At 35.1% G+C, this 16206-nt stretch overlaps 1 protein-coding gene across 1 annotated transcript in view; it reads left to right on the top strand.

Moving 5' to 3' along the window:
* The window catches only part of DSCAM (DS cell adhesion molecule), a 715945-nt gene that overhangs the window by 106203 nt on the left and 593536 nt on the right, over positions 1-16206 (top strand). Inside the window, exon 2 of the mRNA XM_043997664.1 lies at positions 9267-9584. Within this exon, the coding sequence (XP_043853599.1) occupies positions 9267-9584 (318 nt within the window). The remainder of the gene's footprint in view (positions 1-9266; positions 9585-16206) is intronic.

Raw genomic sequence — 16206 nt, forward strand, 5'->3', positions numbered from 1 at the left:
AAAATAGAGAAACAAGGAACAAAATATTTTTTGCAATTATTTATAAGAGTGGCAACCATGCAAGTGACATAGAGGATCATGAAATAAGGGTTGCTACTTTCCTTATTTTGTAGGTGACAAAATTGCATGTAAGGGAAGTGAAATGATTTGACCAGGGTCACACAGCCAGTAGTTGACCAAGGTAGTCTTTCACGTCTTCTTGATTCTAATTTCACCACTTTCTCCCTATACCGTGAAACAATTCTGTTAAAATCCAGAAAAATATTCAGAAGGAAACATTAAGAAAATTGATACAACATTGAAAGTGGCATGTATTTTTCAAAGTAAGTTGTAAATAGTAGAGATTTTCAATTTCACTTATAATTATCCTTTTCTGTTCTACTTTGTATATGGAAATGTCTTCTCTTGATGATATTCATGAAATTAATATTAAAATAAATACAAATAGAATTAAGCTAAGATCTAAAGGCCTTAAAATACCTCATAAAATTAATATTTTTTTTCTTTTTCGTCCTTATATATTTTGTCAAGATATGTATCCTTCCAGATTATAGCTATGAATATATTTCAATAAGAACATGCACTCTATATATCATTACATTCAATAATTTATAATTAAACCAAGTGCTACTGCTTTAAAATGAAAAGAATTCTAAAATTCAGAAGTCATTTTTAGCACATTAAATTGTTGTACCTTAATGTTCAGTATTTCGCATCTTGATATTTGATGACATTGAATGTGAACTGAACTTGCCTCTACCTAAAGGTCAAAGGATGCTATTAAGCAAATAAAATTTAAAACTAGAATTCACCATTTCCTGACACAATAAGCACACTATATCAATGAGATGTCTTTTAATTTTATTTCATACATTGTGTTTAATCACACAGGTCAATTTAATTGAAGATTTGTTACCTGCATGTTAAGATACCATATGACTCAATTCACATTTTGATAGCCCAATTTTCTGCTAATTTGAGTTCAGTACATTTTTCACATGAATTCAATATACAATCTTTAAACCCTAACCAAGAATAAAAACATAACTCTGATTATATATCTGGCATTTATATTTAAGACTCATGAAAATCACATGTCCTGTCTGTTCATTGTGGCCATTTAGCCAATGAACAAAACATTAATAAGTTATTTTTTTACATTGTCAAAAATTGTAGGTACCTGGAACAAGTATCATTTGAAAACTACATTTTCAGCCATGAAACTTTATGTTTCAAAGCTGAAGTGGTTTTCCCCTTTGTCAAAGAAAAGTTTTCACACATCCCAAAAGGATCAAGCATAGATGATCTTCCTCATTAATTTAATAACTTGTATTTGTATTCTGGGCTTTCTGGATTGAGAGTTAGTGAAAGCTCAGCTCCTATATAATAATATTACGAGCTTCTAAAGCTGGCGGACTGGTCACAGATCATCTTGTTTACATGTATACAAGTGGTTTGTTATAGTTTTTATAAGATAGAGAAAATACAAAGTCATGCTAGGTTCACAATCCAAAAGTCACAAACTAAATAGTTATTGGCTTTGGGACCAGTTTGTTGTGTTTTTAGGGAAGGGATGGGACTTTCCTCATTTGTCTTTTGTTTGCTTTGGGGTTTGGCACAGTGCTAACTCTGTCTTTTGTTTGTCTTCACAAAAGAAATGGGGTAAAGGAAGCCAAAACAAGGAATGTGATGTGACTGCCCTTTTATACTGACATGGAAATATTCTAAAATGAAATTACTCATGTTAACTTCTGCTGCAATGGTTCCAAAAACAAGTTGTAATCAAAATGACAAAATTATTTGTAAACAGGATGCCATAAATCAACTCAACCAATGTATCACTTTAGCAATGCTTTAAAGAAGTGGTGCCTTTGAAAAATAAAAATAGCCCTTAAAGCTAATATTTTTACATAACTTCTTGCTATAACTTTGTAACAGAGTTTCTATTCTGATGCCTAGAGGGCCCCAGCAACATTCAGGGAACCCTTCATACTTTGAGGGCTCATATCTCAACTAGATCAACTATGAATGTGAGTATTTTGCATTGCACAAAGGCAGCAATAATCTAATTTAGTGCATAAATAAATATGTTTGCAAGGTTCAAATTATGGATACTCTCAGTGAATGTTTCCTTCAGAAATGTCTCTGTAGTTTACAATATTATGTCGTGACACTGTTGCTTCCTTCCGTAATTCCTCTGTGTTGTTCCATGCCTACTAGTGTTCTCCTTTAGTGTCAGCTGTTGGTCTTAATCACTCTTCCTCTTAAAATATCCCTGTCTAGATAAAGCACCAGCCATGGATAAAACACTGGAGCTGAGTTCAAATCCAGCCTCAGACACTTGTCACTTAATAGCTGTGTGACTCTGGGCAAGTCATTTAGCCCTGATTGCCCCGCAAAAAATCCTTTCCTAGTTTTGGGGACCGCTGTTTCTCATTGTAGCATGTATTCTCTGGCTCTTTTCCCCAGATCCAGACTGCTACATTTACTCTCAGAGTTCTAGCACACCCTGAGGCGTCTATGGGGTGTCATCCCTATGCCATCATTTCAAACCCTTAATAGCTGTTTCTCTCATTTTTAGGGGGCCAGTGACTAATGCTCTATTTCCATTTAATATTAAAATAGAATTAAGATAGCATTTAAAATAGGGATATTTACTTCAAAAATATAACAGGAACAAATGTTAAATGTTATTTCTCTCCCCTACCCCCAGTATCTTAGTGGTACATTCTCCCCTACATGTCTTTGTCTCTGAGTATAGTGGGATGGGGGAAACTGTGCTTAACTTTGATCAATTCCTGCATGGCATTGGTCCTAGAAATTATATCAAAACATTGCATTATTGCCCTATCTACTTGATCCTTGTCATCATAACTACCACACTGCTGATATTTATATATGGGTGATCAACCTTAGTACCCAAGGCCAAAGAGCCTTTCTGGCCAGCCTCACAGATAGGGGATACATACCTTTGCTTTGTACTTAAAGCCAACATCTATATGGCAAACATAAAAATGTGCTCTGAGGATTTATACTTGGATATCTTTTTTCACTCCCTTTAAACATAAGAAGGAACCTGAGAATCAGTGCTTGAATACCTCACTTACTCTGAATAACAGGGATACCTCTATATAGTTACATAATTCAGATAATCTTTGGAAGATCTGTTAACTGATGTCAAGTGAAGTAAGTAGAAGCAGGAAAATATCTTACACCATGACTATAAGAATGTTGGAGTTGTTTGTCCTTTGTTTTTGAAGAGGACCAATGGCATCACAGAGTGATATCTTGACTTAAGCATGAATAGGATTTAAGTGAGGCAGAGTTGCACGAAGTTGTCAGCTTCACTCTCTCTTCCAGAGTCATCAAAGTCCAGTGGCAAGATAAAAGTCAAGACAACTGGTGATGGCCCAGGATGCAGTGGATGACCTTGGCATCTTCAGTGTCTGACCACTTTAACTGCTCTATAATGCCTGCTTCAGACACCTACATGACCATTGGCATTCCCCTTACTAACTAAGATCCATAAGTTCAGGGACTATATGTTACCGAAACTTTTACAAAACCTCTGTGCTTAGTATTATCTTCTATTTATAAGCATGAAAATGGCAATTGACCTCAACTTCATAAGTTTGAAAATAGGCTACAATGTGAAAAGAAAAAAAAAAAAGAACCCTTAACACTGACGGCTTCTATGGTGAAAGGGAAGACCAAAACACAAAGTCTGAGGAGTTTGTCAAAATGCCTATAAGTAAAGCCTCAAGTGGGAAGATGATCTGGTCTCAAGAAAACTGTCACTGTTAAGGGTTCTTTCTTGTTGAGCTGTGCTGAACTGTGATGTGCTGAGCTGCGCTGAGCTGTGCTAAGTTTCCCTTCCCTTTCACCCAAGTGACACAGACCTTTTCTTAAGTCTTCTAAATTATCTCAAGTAAGAAGATTGTGTCTCTCTGTCTTTTGTAGGTTCTGTAGTTCCAGAAACCATTTAGAAGTTTGATTTAAAGTTGTTTTTGAGGGAACTTTAGGAGAGCTCAGGCAACTTCCTGGTTTCTCTCTGCCATCTTGGCTCTGCCCTCTAAGGTCTGTTGATGCAAATTTGATATAAATACTGTGATACAAATTGTACATGATTATATTTTTGAAGGTTTTCTCCTACCATCCTGGCAGCTATCCCATTACATTTCACATACTAATTATTAATAATAATAAAACTTCATATTTATACAGTGACTTGCAACTTATAAAGCAGTCTTACATCAATTATCTCCTTTTATCTTCATGAAAACCTTGTTTGGCAGACAAGGCAGAAATTATTATCCTAATCTTATAGGTGAGGTCTACAGAGGTTAAATGACTTTCAGATGACCATAGAGCTAGTAAGTGAAAGAGGTGGAAGTCAAATCTATGTCTTTTGATATAATTTCATATGCTTTCTAAAAAATTCTACCCTTGAAGTCTCCTTCCTTATTCCCTTGAGTAGTTCAGATACTCTTCTGTCTTCCATTTCAAAATGCCTCTGTATTCCCCTTACCATATGTCATGTTGAATAGAGTTTAATTTGTAGTAATCATTGCTTCTATACTTATGAATTTATTATGAACCACTGTTGGTGACTTTGCCAAGTTTTTAAGTACTAAAATGAGTATACAGGTATCACTGTTAAAAATATCAATGTAATCATAATTTCATGACCATGAAGAAGTCATGATCAATCACTGAAATTAGACCTTTCAGTTTCAGTTGGAACATATTTGATATTCCTATTAGTATCCCAAAGATCCTGTTGGGATTCAAATTTTTTCTTCTTTTTTATCAGAGCATACCCAAATAGTATGTCGTCAACTTTTGAGTTTTCTTACTAATCAAAAACAAAGGGTCTTTTCAAAAGATGCTTATGCTTTCTAACGATGTATATTATTCAGGCCTAAAGTAGTCATTTGAACATCACAGATGTTGATTATGTTTTTTATATTTAATTTAAATGAATTTGTAAGGTTTACCTTATAAAGGTCTTGTGAATATTTTAAGAAACAGTTAAAATTAAATGGTTTCTAATAGCAAGTTTTAATATTCAACAATGGAAAGCTAGATTCTAGAGAATTTCAGCTCAGGAATATTTTGTATTTTGATTATGTGTACCCTTATTAGTTATTCTGGATCTTTTATTGCAGTACATTATAGATAATGGAATCAAAATTTGAATAAAGATAAACAAATCTCAAAAAGTGGAGAGACGATTGTTATTTTTTTTTAAAACTTGAAAAAAACAACAACTAAGAAAAATCTTCCAGAATGAAGATGAGGAAGAAATCTTCCTCCAAAAATATATCTTTCTGTGCATATCAAGTCCATTATTTCTTTTATTAGATGAACACCAAATAAATGATCTATTCTCTAGAATAATGATTGACTAGCCCCACTCCTTCCTAATTTGTATAGACTTCTCCTTGTACCTCCCCCGCATTTACATGAAATAAATCTCCCCTTTTCCTCCTCTCCGATACCATTACCTGTTAATTTCCTTTCATTTACAAAAATCATCAAAATAAAACAAATAATTTCCAGTCCCACTTTTTTATTTAGCTCCTTCTATGTCCTTTGCAGACATCACAATTTTTAGGATATGCTTTAGATACATTTATCTGCATTAGAATATAAACATTTCATCTTTATAAAGTCTTTCTTGATTGCTCATTTATATATCTTTTTTAATATTTCTCTTCATTCATGGATTTGCCTTCCAAAGTTTGTTCTAAACTCTAGTCTTTTCATCAAGATTACTAAAATACTCTATTTCCTGAAAAGTTCACTTTTCCCCCAGTGATCAGTTTTCTTTCATAATTTCTTGAAAGAGAATATTCATGTTCCTTTGTTGGTCATGGATTTCAGATAGTCTAATAATTCTAAATTATCTCTCCTTAATATGTTTTCCAGCATAGTGGTTTTTGATTGAAGATATTTTATATCTTCTATTTTTTCAATCTTTTCATTTAGTTTTTATCATTTCCTGTTGTCCCCTAGAGTCATTAGCGTCTGTTTGGCCCATTTAAAATTTTAAGAACTCTGTGTTATTTAACATTTTGCACCACTTGTTCCAAGCTTTTAATTATCTCCCTTAGTCTCTCCAATACAACTTTCATTCTTTTTTAATTCTTTTCTCTATTGCTCTCATTTCTTTTATAATAAATAACATTCATTCTACCCTTCAATTATCACTTCCCTTTTCCGCTAGTTGTTCAGATGTTCTGCTGTCTTTTGCTGTTCCCTTAAAAAAAAAAAACAAAAAAAACTTCTTGCATTATTTCTTCCAATAATTTTAAATGGTCTTGTGTGTAAGATTTGTTTCTTTTAAAACTTTGGAAGTATTTTGGAGTTACTCTCTTCTTTTGGGTTTGTATCTGGTGCATACTTGGCCTCATCATTGTTCTTTATCTGTTTTTGTTTGTTTGATTAATCATTCTTCCAGCAATCTGCTATGGACAACCCTGTTGCTGTTCTATATGGGAGCTTTTGGGTTTCTGAGGCAGTGATCCCAAACTTTCAGGAAGAATTACCTATGCTGTTTTCATGGTCAGGGAAGGAACTAAGTCTAGAATCTGCTATAGGTGGCTCCATTATGGGGCCAGATGGGACACTCCAATTATTTAGCTGCTCCTCTGAGATACAGCTTTGGGGTCTCTGTACGACAAATGAAGTTTAGAGGTCTAGGTACTGAGTCCAAACTCCTGCCCTCTTTTGGAAAACCCTAGTTGTTGGCTTGGGTCTGAGGCTGAATCTGTGGTCAACTTTGGGTTACCCTTATGGCCAAGTTTGGAGTTCTGGGTACTGAGTCTGCCGAACCTCTTTTGCTTTCTCAGCTGCTAGGCTGGGCAGAGTTTGTATTCTGCTCTAGGCTGGTTCATTTCAGAACTCTCAGTACTGAGTATGGGATCCTGGTCCCTATAGGAAACCCTTCATTGTTGGCTAGAGCATGAGGCTTTGTTTATTTCCAGATGCCCCTGAGTAGCTGGCCTAGCTCAAGGTAGTAAACCCAAGGTAGTAAATCCATAATCTGGTCCAGCTATCTTCCACAGTTCCAAAGTCCCTGCTCTGGTCACTTACCTAAAGATGAAATTTGTAATCTTGAGCTAGAAAAATGACTAACTGCAGTTTCTCCTTTGATTTTGCATACACTACTCATGTCATCATTCTTAAATAATTTGGGGGGTAGTTTCCATGGAAGCTAGGCTCCACTGCTTCTTCCTAATCTGCCATTTTATTTGCATCTGGAAGATATTATTAAAAGAAAGTATTGGCAAATACTTAGGAAAAATTAAAAAAAATAAGTTTTGTGTCCAATTTAAAAAGATGTTGCTCTTATGCAAATGATTGAATGTGATGGATACTGTCCAGATAAAGAGGCAATCTTTTCACTGATAGATTTGCCTAAATAACAAGGATTTCACTATATATTACTTTTTTAATTATAAAAGTATTTTATTATTTACCAATTACATGTAAAGATTGTTTTCAACATTTGTTTTCATAGGATTTTTAGTTCCAAATTTTTCTCCCCCCTCCCCCCTCCCCAAGACAGAAAGTGATCTTATATAGGTTATATATGTACAATCACATTAAGCATATTTCTGAATTAGTAATATTGTGAAAGAAGAATCAGAACACAAGGGGAAAACCTCAAAAAAGAAAAAAAAGCCAAAAAGTAGAAACAGTATGGTTCAATCTGCATTCAGAATCCACAGTTCTTTTTCTGGATTTGGAGAACATTTTCTATTATGAGTTCTTTGAAATTATTTTGGATCATTGCACTTCTGAAAAGAACCAAGTCTATCACAGGTGATCATCACACAATGTTGCTGTTACTGTGTACGATGTTCTCCTGGTTCTGCTCATCTCACTCAGCATCACTTCATGTAAGTCCTTCCAGGGATTTAACTATATACTTCAAGGTAATGTGTAGCTTGGTGCTCAAACCCATTTGCAAAAAACTCTCTTTTGGCTAAAAATGTCCACTTGAGGAGTTAGCTCTAGCTTCTGTCAGAAGAGAAAATCTTAAATTTTACTGTAGTACTTGCTAAAAGTATAACGCTAAGAAATAAAAGAACTCATAATCTCTGCCTAAAAAGGGAGAATTCCAAATAGAGTTGTTCTCTTCTCATTTATAATTAGTTTATCTCTCCTATGTTTGTGTGATTCTGTGTGTGTATTTCCTTTCAAGTATAATAATTTTGATACACTATATAATTTGTATAAGACCAATGAGGTTTTGTTTTATTTTTTAAAATTTATGATACAAGAGTTTGGATTACTTGCATGTGTTTCATTCAATAATAATTCCTTAAATGTTTCCATTTTTGTTTATGACTTTTTAAATCTTTCTCTAACCTTTGAATCAATTATATAAATTTTCATTAAAAATGGGGAAACTAACTAGGGTATATGAACTCAAAAGGAAAAATAATGCTGAACTCTAATTATCTAGTACTAATCTGTCCCTGGTTTCTAAAATTATTATTTTTGAAACATTTCATTTTAGCCATTTTATATCACAACTTTCAATTCAATAAATATTTATTAAGTTTCAAGTCTATGTAAGGGGTAAAGAGACTATTTCTTTAGAGAAGGGAGAGAGACAATTAAGAGAATTAGGAAAATTTAGGTAGGGGGTTTCAAACGCAGTGATCTTTGAAGGAAGCTAAGAGTTCTAATATGTTCAATTGAAGAGACAGTACATTCTAAGTGTGAGAGATATCCTAAGTGAAGACAAAGAGAAGAGATGAAATACTACTTGTGTGGATTTAGTAATAGAAACAGTAGGGGAATTTTCTTGTTGATTTTTGTTTGTTTCCTTCTGGAAGTCACAGTATATGAAGGGAGGATCATATGAAGAAAATATGAAACAGTTAAGTTGGAGACAGATTAGAATTTTATTTTATCCTTTAGACAACAGAGAGGTAACTGATCATGTTTGAGCAGTTGGATGACTTGATCAGACCTATGTCATAGGAAGATTATTTTGAAAATTGTATGTAGGATAGATTGGAGAGGAGTAAGACTTCAAATGGAGAGAACAATTTGGGGTCTATTGTAACAGTCCAGGTGAGAGGTGAAGGATGTCTTAACTAGGGTATTGGTCTTGTGAATGAAAAAAAGAGACATATAAGAAATGTCAGGGATCTAGCCTCCATGAGGCTATCAGGGTGGCATATCAAAATTGTCCTCAGGTAAAGGCCTAAGGATATATGTTTTACTGTCCTTTTTTTCCTTTGCAGTTGTCAGTGAAGATCTACACTCCAGTCTATACTTTGTCAATGCATCTTTGCAAGAGGTAGTGTTTGCAAGCACCACAGGGACACTGGTTCCCTGTCCTGCAGCAGGGATCCCACCTGTGACACTCAGATGGTACCTAGCAACGGGCGAGGAGATCTACGATGTTCCAGGGATCCGCCACGTCCACCTCAATGGCACTCTCCAAATTTTCCCCTTCCCCCCTTCAAGCTTTAGTACCTTAATCCATGATAACACTTACTATTGCACAGCTGAAAATCCTTCAGGGAAAATCAGAAGCCAGGATGTCCACATTAAGGCTGGTAAGAATAATCATTCATATAGTCTTCTATTCTTCAATCTATTTTTTTAAATGTATGATTAGGAATTAAGAGGCAAATTAAAATTTGGTCACTTTGGAGTATCTGTGATCCATTCAATGTAGGATTTGTTTATCATTTTAGCACATTTTATGAGATTTTTTAAAAAATTCAGAGTACTGATTATTTAAGGTACTAGGAACTGAAACTGAAACAGCAAACCTCAAGTGAAACAAAAACATTAAATCTGATGAATTGCTAAATGAATACAAAATTTATTTTTAACCGAATTATAAACAAAACCAAAGTTGTCCCCTCCTTAGGAAAAAAAAGGGCAAAAACGAAAAAGCTCATACTAAGTATCATTAGAAAGCTAGTTAGACATACATAGATAATAGACAAATAAGCAAACATACATGCATAATACTTTATGGAACTTTAATTTCATATTAGAGGTTCCTCCTCCCATCAGTTTAGATTGTGAACTCTATAGCTTAGTATCCATGTTTAAAGAAAAATCATTACCCACTAGCTGACTTAGTATGGAGACTCTCCATTTATCTACTAGCCTTTGGGCAAAAGACATACTGCCCATTACTGACTATATTCAAATTCTTTCCAGCTTGGTAGGATCTGTGGATTGCACTGGTCTGGCAGAGCCTTTAGGAACTTTGAATTATCTTCACAGCGGGATAAGTCATCAGAATGGAACTTCCTAGATGATTATAGACTGGTGCAAAATGCACAAATATGTGTATGAATTATATATACATATACATATATGGATGTATACATATATATCCATATATGTATATAATGCACACATATGTGTATTTTATAAATACAAATGGGAAAACAACCATGGTGAATACCGAATATTCAAATGGATGTGTGGGTTCATCATTATGGGTATTCCTTCCAGTGATGAAGATTGCCACACATTAATGAATTTCCATACTCTAGGATTCTCATCCATGTCTTCCCATAAGTTTGCCATAGAGGGTCCAGTCAGAGCATTATGTGTGGATGGGGTAAAGGGGTAGGATGCAATCTTCCTTACTTTCTCTTGACTTTGGAAGAATGCCAAAAGTACACATGATCTGTTAATCTTTCTTTTTTCACTTTATGCCTATGACTCTATTGGTTATATATAGAGAATTCCTGGTTCCAAAATTCCCTCCAGCAATGCAGATAAACAACTCATATGTTATTTAGAGTCCTATATAGTTTGCATAGCACATTGAGAAATTAAATGACTTTTCTGTGGTTACATAACTTGTATGTGTCAGAGGGAAGACCTTTTTCATGGCATCCTTATTCTATGGCAATCCCTTAATCCACTATACCAAGTTGTTTCTGACCCATCAAATAAATAAGTAAACTATCACATTTGGACAATAAACTGTCATAACACAACAAAGAAGATATTAATGTTTTCTTGTATCCTCCAAAAAGCTATTACAAGATAGTGATAGATTTAATTTGTGTCGCAATTGTGAGCAGCAGTAAATGAATAAATTGCAACATGTTCATAAAATACGTAATGCTTCTAATTTGCTATTTGTGTAGGTTTTTTTATTACAAGGAGAGAAAAGTAAGACTATGACTGATTCGGCTAGCTGGTCATTTCTACTACCTCATTTTGATTTCTGTAACATTGGAAATGATTTCTCAGACCTTTAGAGGAATATCTTCAAGAGAACCAAAAAAAAAAAAAGGGATTGTGACTAAAAGAAGCAATATAAAAATTGTACTACCTAAGAATTTAACTCTTAAATGATTTGCTTTAGATTTACTATTCAAATTAGAGTACAGGTACATTATAGTGTACTTTAAAACAAATCTGAATCTTCTAATGAAAGCAAAATTATATTTGATCAAAACTAAAATATTGTTAGAACAGGTGCTACTGTAGTATAATATATTTTAAGCTTTGAAACTCCATCTTGGATTTCTAGTTGGAAGAGGAAATTAAGAGATTGAGGTTTTTTTCTTTTTACTACATAAAAGACATAAATGGTATTTAATAGATGGAAGAGCACAACACTGGGAATTTGGATACATGGTGTTTGGGGCAGGTTGAGAACCAGAATTCCATTAGTTCAGGTTTAATATTAAAATAAAATGAGAGATCCATGAGTTACTGAACAGCTAACCAAAAAAGTTTACTTTTCCATAACATAATAAAGACATGCTCCACATATACAAGTAGTGCTTAGGTTATCTAGATGAAGCCATAGTTATCTCCATATTGAAGTGCATCTGATCAGCAGGGCACATGGTAATGACTTGTGAATTCTTTAGTCAAACACCAAGTCAAAAGGACTCCACATAAACATAGTTAGGACTTTTTATGCCCTAAACTAAACATGAAGCTCTGTTAAGAGAGGCAATGTCAAATCAGTTTCCAAGGACACTGTTGCTTTTTAGGGAAAACTAATCCCTCTTGCAGGGAAAGAAGGGAACCCTGGTTCTATTGCATACCACTCCCATAGTGGCAAGATCCTAAAGATATTCTAGAGTACCTCCAATCTTTTAAATACTTTTAGTGCTTTTACTGGACAATCCTTTTGGAATAGGCAGTACCAATGGGGAAAGAAGAAAAATAATTACACTTCTTCCTCCCTGCGAGGGTCACCATTTAAAAAAAAGAATAGAAATTGGAGAAACTAAGACCAGAAATCCTAGATTTTTCTTGTTCTTTTCAGGAGCAAGTCTCCGATCTTATTAATCTGATAATTGTAATAGATGATGCCACACACTTGTTTGTATTTCAGTGGGTCTTTTAATAAAAGGTGGTGACAATAAGCCAATGAACAGAAATAGAACCAGGGACATCAGGGCCAAAGTTCAGAAGATGATAATTCTAGCAAATCAAAAGATCATCATCATTCATTAGAATTATCTATAGTAAATATGTATCTGTAGTAAAGTGTCTAAGAAGTCTCAAGCCTCTTGCCTGAAATCTGTCTTGGAATCTAAATTAATATTTCTACCTACTCAGCATCCTCTGGCTCACCCGGAGAGTGAAACAGACTGTGTGCTTACTCCCATATTTTTTTTAGCATGGTGTTTTCTGGAATATTTCCAAACACCTTTAATGAGTATGAAAATGGTATCAAGGTCAGCTACTGCACCAATAGTAAATTAAATTATTTAACCTGAAAGTTTTACAAGCCAAGATTAAAGTGGAAAGAGATTTGGTACATCACTTTTTGTTCACACATGACTCTATTCTGTCAATGTAGCCTCTGAGGCTGAGATGCAGCGATGTAGGGATTGATTTTCTGCTGCTTTTGCTAATTTTGGCCTAACAATTAACACCAAGAAAACATAGGCTCTGCCCCAACCATCATTACACCATCCATGCATGGAATCATCTTTTAGAGAAAATAGTGAAATTTAGTATTCTGTGGATAAATTCACTGACCTTGGAAGTATACTTTTCAGGGATGTAAACAGATAATTAGGTTGATGTATGTCTTGCTAGATCTATCTCAGTGTTTGGGAGGCTCTGAAGGAAAGTGTTGGAGAGAAGAGGTACTAGGCCGCATACCAAACTGAAGGTTTATAAAACCATTGTGCTGACCTTATTGTATGCCTGTGAAACCTGGACAGTATATAAGCACCATGCCAGAAAATCAAATCACTTCCATTTGAATTGTCTAAGGAAGATTCTGAAGATCACCTGGAAAGATAAAGTACTGGACACAGGTCTTTCCTTGAGCTGAACTGTCAAGCATTCAAACTCTACTGCAGAGAGTGCAATACCAGTGGGCTGGCTACATTGAATGCTAAAAATAGGTTTGCCTAAAATACTATTTTAGAGAGAACTCACACAAGACAAGCACTCACATGGAGATCGGAAGAAACAATACAAACACACTTTCAAGGTCTCTCTGAAGAACTTTGGAATTGATTGTGAAACATGGGAGACACTAGCACAGGACTGTCCAACACAGCTTGCCCTCATCAAAGAACATGCTATACTCTGTGAGCAAAGCAGAATTGCAATAGCTTAAAAGAAACATGAGATGTGCAAATTTAGAGATATCTCATCTCCAAATATTCATATGGACTATTTGTGCCCAACCTGTCACAAAGTCTTCTCAGATCATATTAGTGTGATCAGCTACAGTCATACACATTGTACCTTGACCCCAACATAGTGCTAATATTTATATCCTCTTTGAAAAAAGACAATGACCATTTCCTAGATCATCCATTAAACCTTCCCCAGGGTCCTGAAAGTCATATTAGGACACTTATATAAAATCTTTGTTCCTTCTAGACTGTGTGGAGAGGTTTCCCCTTTCTTTTCTAGGGGCTAAATATGGTCCCTCCTTTTATATCATTCAAGGACTCAGAAACTTTGCAAACTTTGATTCTATATCCTAGGATCATTATCTAATAAGATGGACTGTAGAGATAGACTCTTTGAGTAACTTCACTTTCTTTTCCTAAAGGAAGAGCAACCTACTTAGAACACAGATAAGAGTTATTGAATTAGGGAAATGAATTCAAATATTCCACATCTCATGAAAGTCATTGAGCAATTGTTGTTAATGATCTCTCCATAATGGTTGAGATTTTCAGCTTTAAAAAAAAACAAAATGCCTCACTTTTGTTTATAACACAATCCTGTGTAGCTGGCTAAAACTTTTACTATCACTCTTTTTTTTTAATTTTTTTTGAGGCAATTGAGGTTAAATGACTTGCCCAGGGTCACACAGCTAGTAATTGTTAAGTGTCTGAGGCTGGATTTGAACTCAGGTCCTTCTGAATCCAGGGCTGGTGCTCTATCCACTGCACCACCTAGCTGCCCCCTACTATCACTCTTAATAACTTGACAACATCATTCAACTTTGTTTCCTTAGTGCCAGCAACTCCAGAGTCACACTTCACCTCTCCCTTAATACATACTCATGTCATTAGTTTCACCTAGCAATCTATCAACTTTCTGTATCTACCACTTATATGCATTAATCTTATTTTCATTTTCCATTATCTCCTCCATTGAATCACAATAATCACAGAATTTGTGAATTGGAAAGGCTTCAGCAATTTTATAGTCCAGTTATCTCCAGTTTCTTCCAAGAAGACCTCCTAGGAAAGGGGACACTTGCATTTTGAAATAGTCATTCCACTTTCAGATAGCTCTAAGTATTAGGAAGGTTAAAAATAATAATTAGCATGCATATAGCATTTTAATATTTGCAAGGCTCTATATATGTTATCTCATTGGGTCCTCGCAATGACTTTCTTCTCCTTAGACCTCCCATGGATCTTCTCCCCCAACCCTGTCATTTGAGAAAACATTGCTTTATATTTTATAGAAAAAAATTGAGCTCATTTGTCACAAACTCTTCTCCCCTTTTACTCATCTCATATCACTCATATGCCTTGTGACACTATTTCCTCCCTCACTCCCATCTCACATGAGTAGATGACCTGTCCACTGGCTCCTTTCTTATATCCTACAGACATATCTATACATTTTCCATCATCAAAAACCCTCACTTGATCCTTCGATCCATGCCAAATATTATCCTATCTCTTCTAACCTTTGTGTATAAACTTGAAAAGGCCATCTATAATATATATCACTACTTTCTCTCCTATTTTCTTTCTAATCTCTTTTACAAACCAGCTTCCAACCTCATAATTCCATTAAAATTATTCTTTCCAGAATTACCAGTGATTTATTTATTTATTTTTTTTTTTGGTGGGGCAATGGGGGTTAAGTGACTTGCCCAGTGTCACACAGCTAGTAAATGTCAAGTGTCTGAGGCTGGATTTGAACTCAGGTACTCCTGAATCCAGGGCTGGTGCTTTATCCACTGCACCACCTAGCTGCCCCACCAGTGATTTCTTAATTGCTAAACCTAATGGTCTTTGTTTTCAACCTCTCTTCAACCTTTGAAACTATTGATCACCGTCTTCTCCTTGATACTCCATTTTCTCTGTTTTCAGGACACTATTTTCTCCTGGTTTTTCTCCTACCTTTTTGATCACTCCTTCTCAGTCTCCTTTGATGAACCCTCATCCAGTTCACACATTCTAACTGTAGGTGTCAGTTGGGATTTTGTTAGGGGAGCTCTTCCCTTCCCCCTCTACTGTACTTCAATTGATGATTTCATCAACTCCCCATGAATTTAATTATAATCTCTATGCTGATGATTTGCTAATCTGCCTAAACTGCCCAAATCTATATGTTGACTTCCAATCACACATTTCTAAATGCCTTTCAGATGTATCAAACTGGATGACAAGTAGACAACTTAAGCTTAACTTGTCTAAAACAGAATTTATTACCTTTTCCCTTAAACTGTCTCCCCACTCTTAATTTCCCTATTAATGTAGAGGGCAACACCATGCTCCCAGTTCCACAGGTTCACAACCTAGACAGTATCTTCAACTCCTTACTCTCTGGATCCAATCTGTTTTCATGTTTTTTGAATAAATCTTTGCAATATCTCTCAATTATACCCCATTATCTCCTCTGATATTGCCACTGCTAGAGGTGCCAGCCCTCATTACCTCAAGCCTGGACTAATTATTGCAATAGCTCATTGGTGATCTGCCTGTCTCAAGTCTCTCCTCACTTCAGTCCATTTTCATTCAG

This window comes from Dromiciops gliroides, chromosome 3, assembly GCF_019393635.1.
Source record: "Dromiciops gliroides isolate mDroGli1 chromosome 3, mDroGli1.pri, whole genome shotgun sequence".
In the NCBI taxonomy this organism is placed as follows: Eukaryota; Metazoa; Chordata; class Mammalia; order Microbiotheria; family Microbiotheriidae; genus Dromiciops; species Dromiciops gliroides.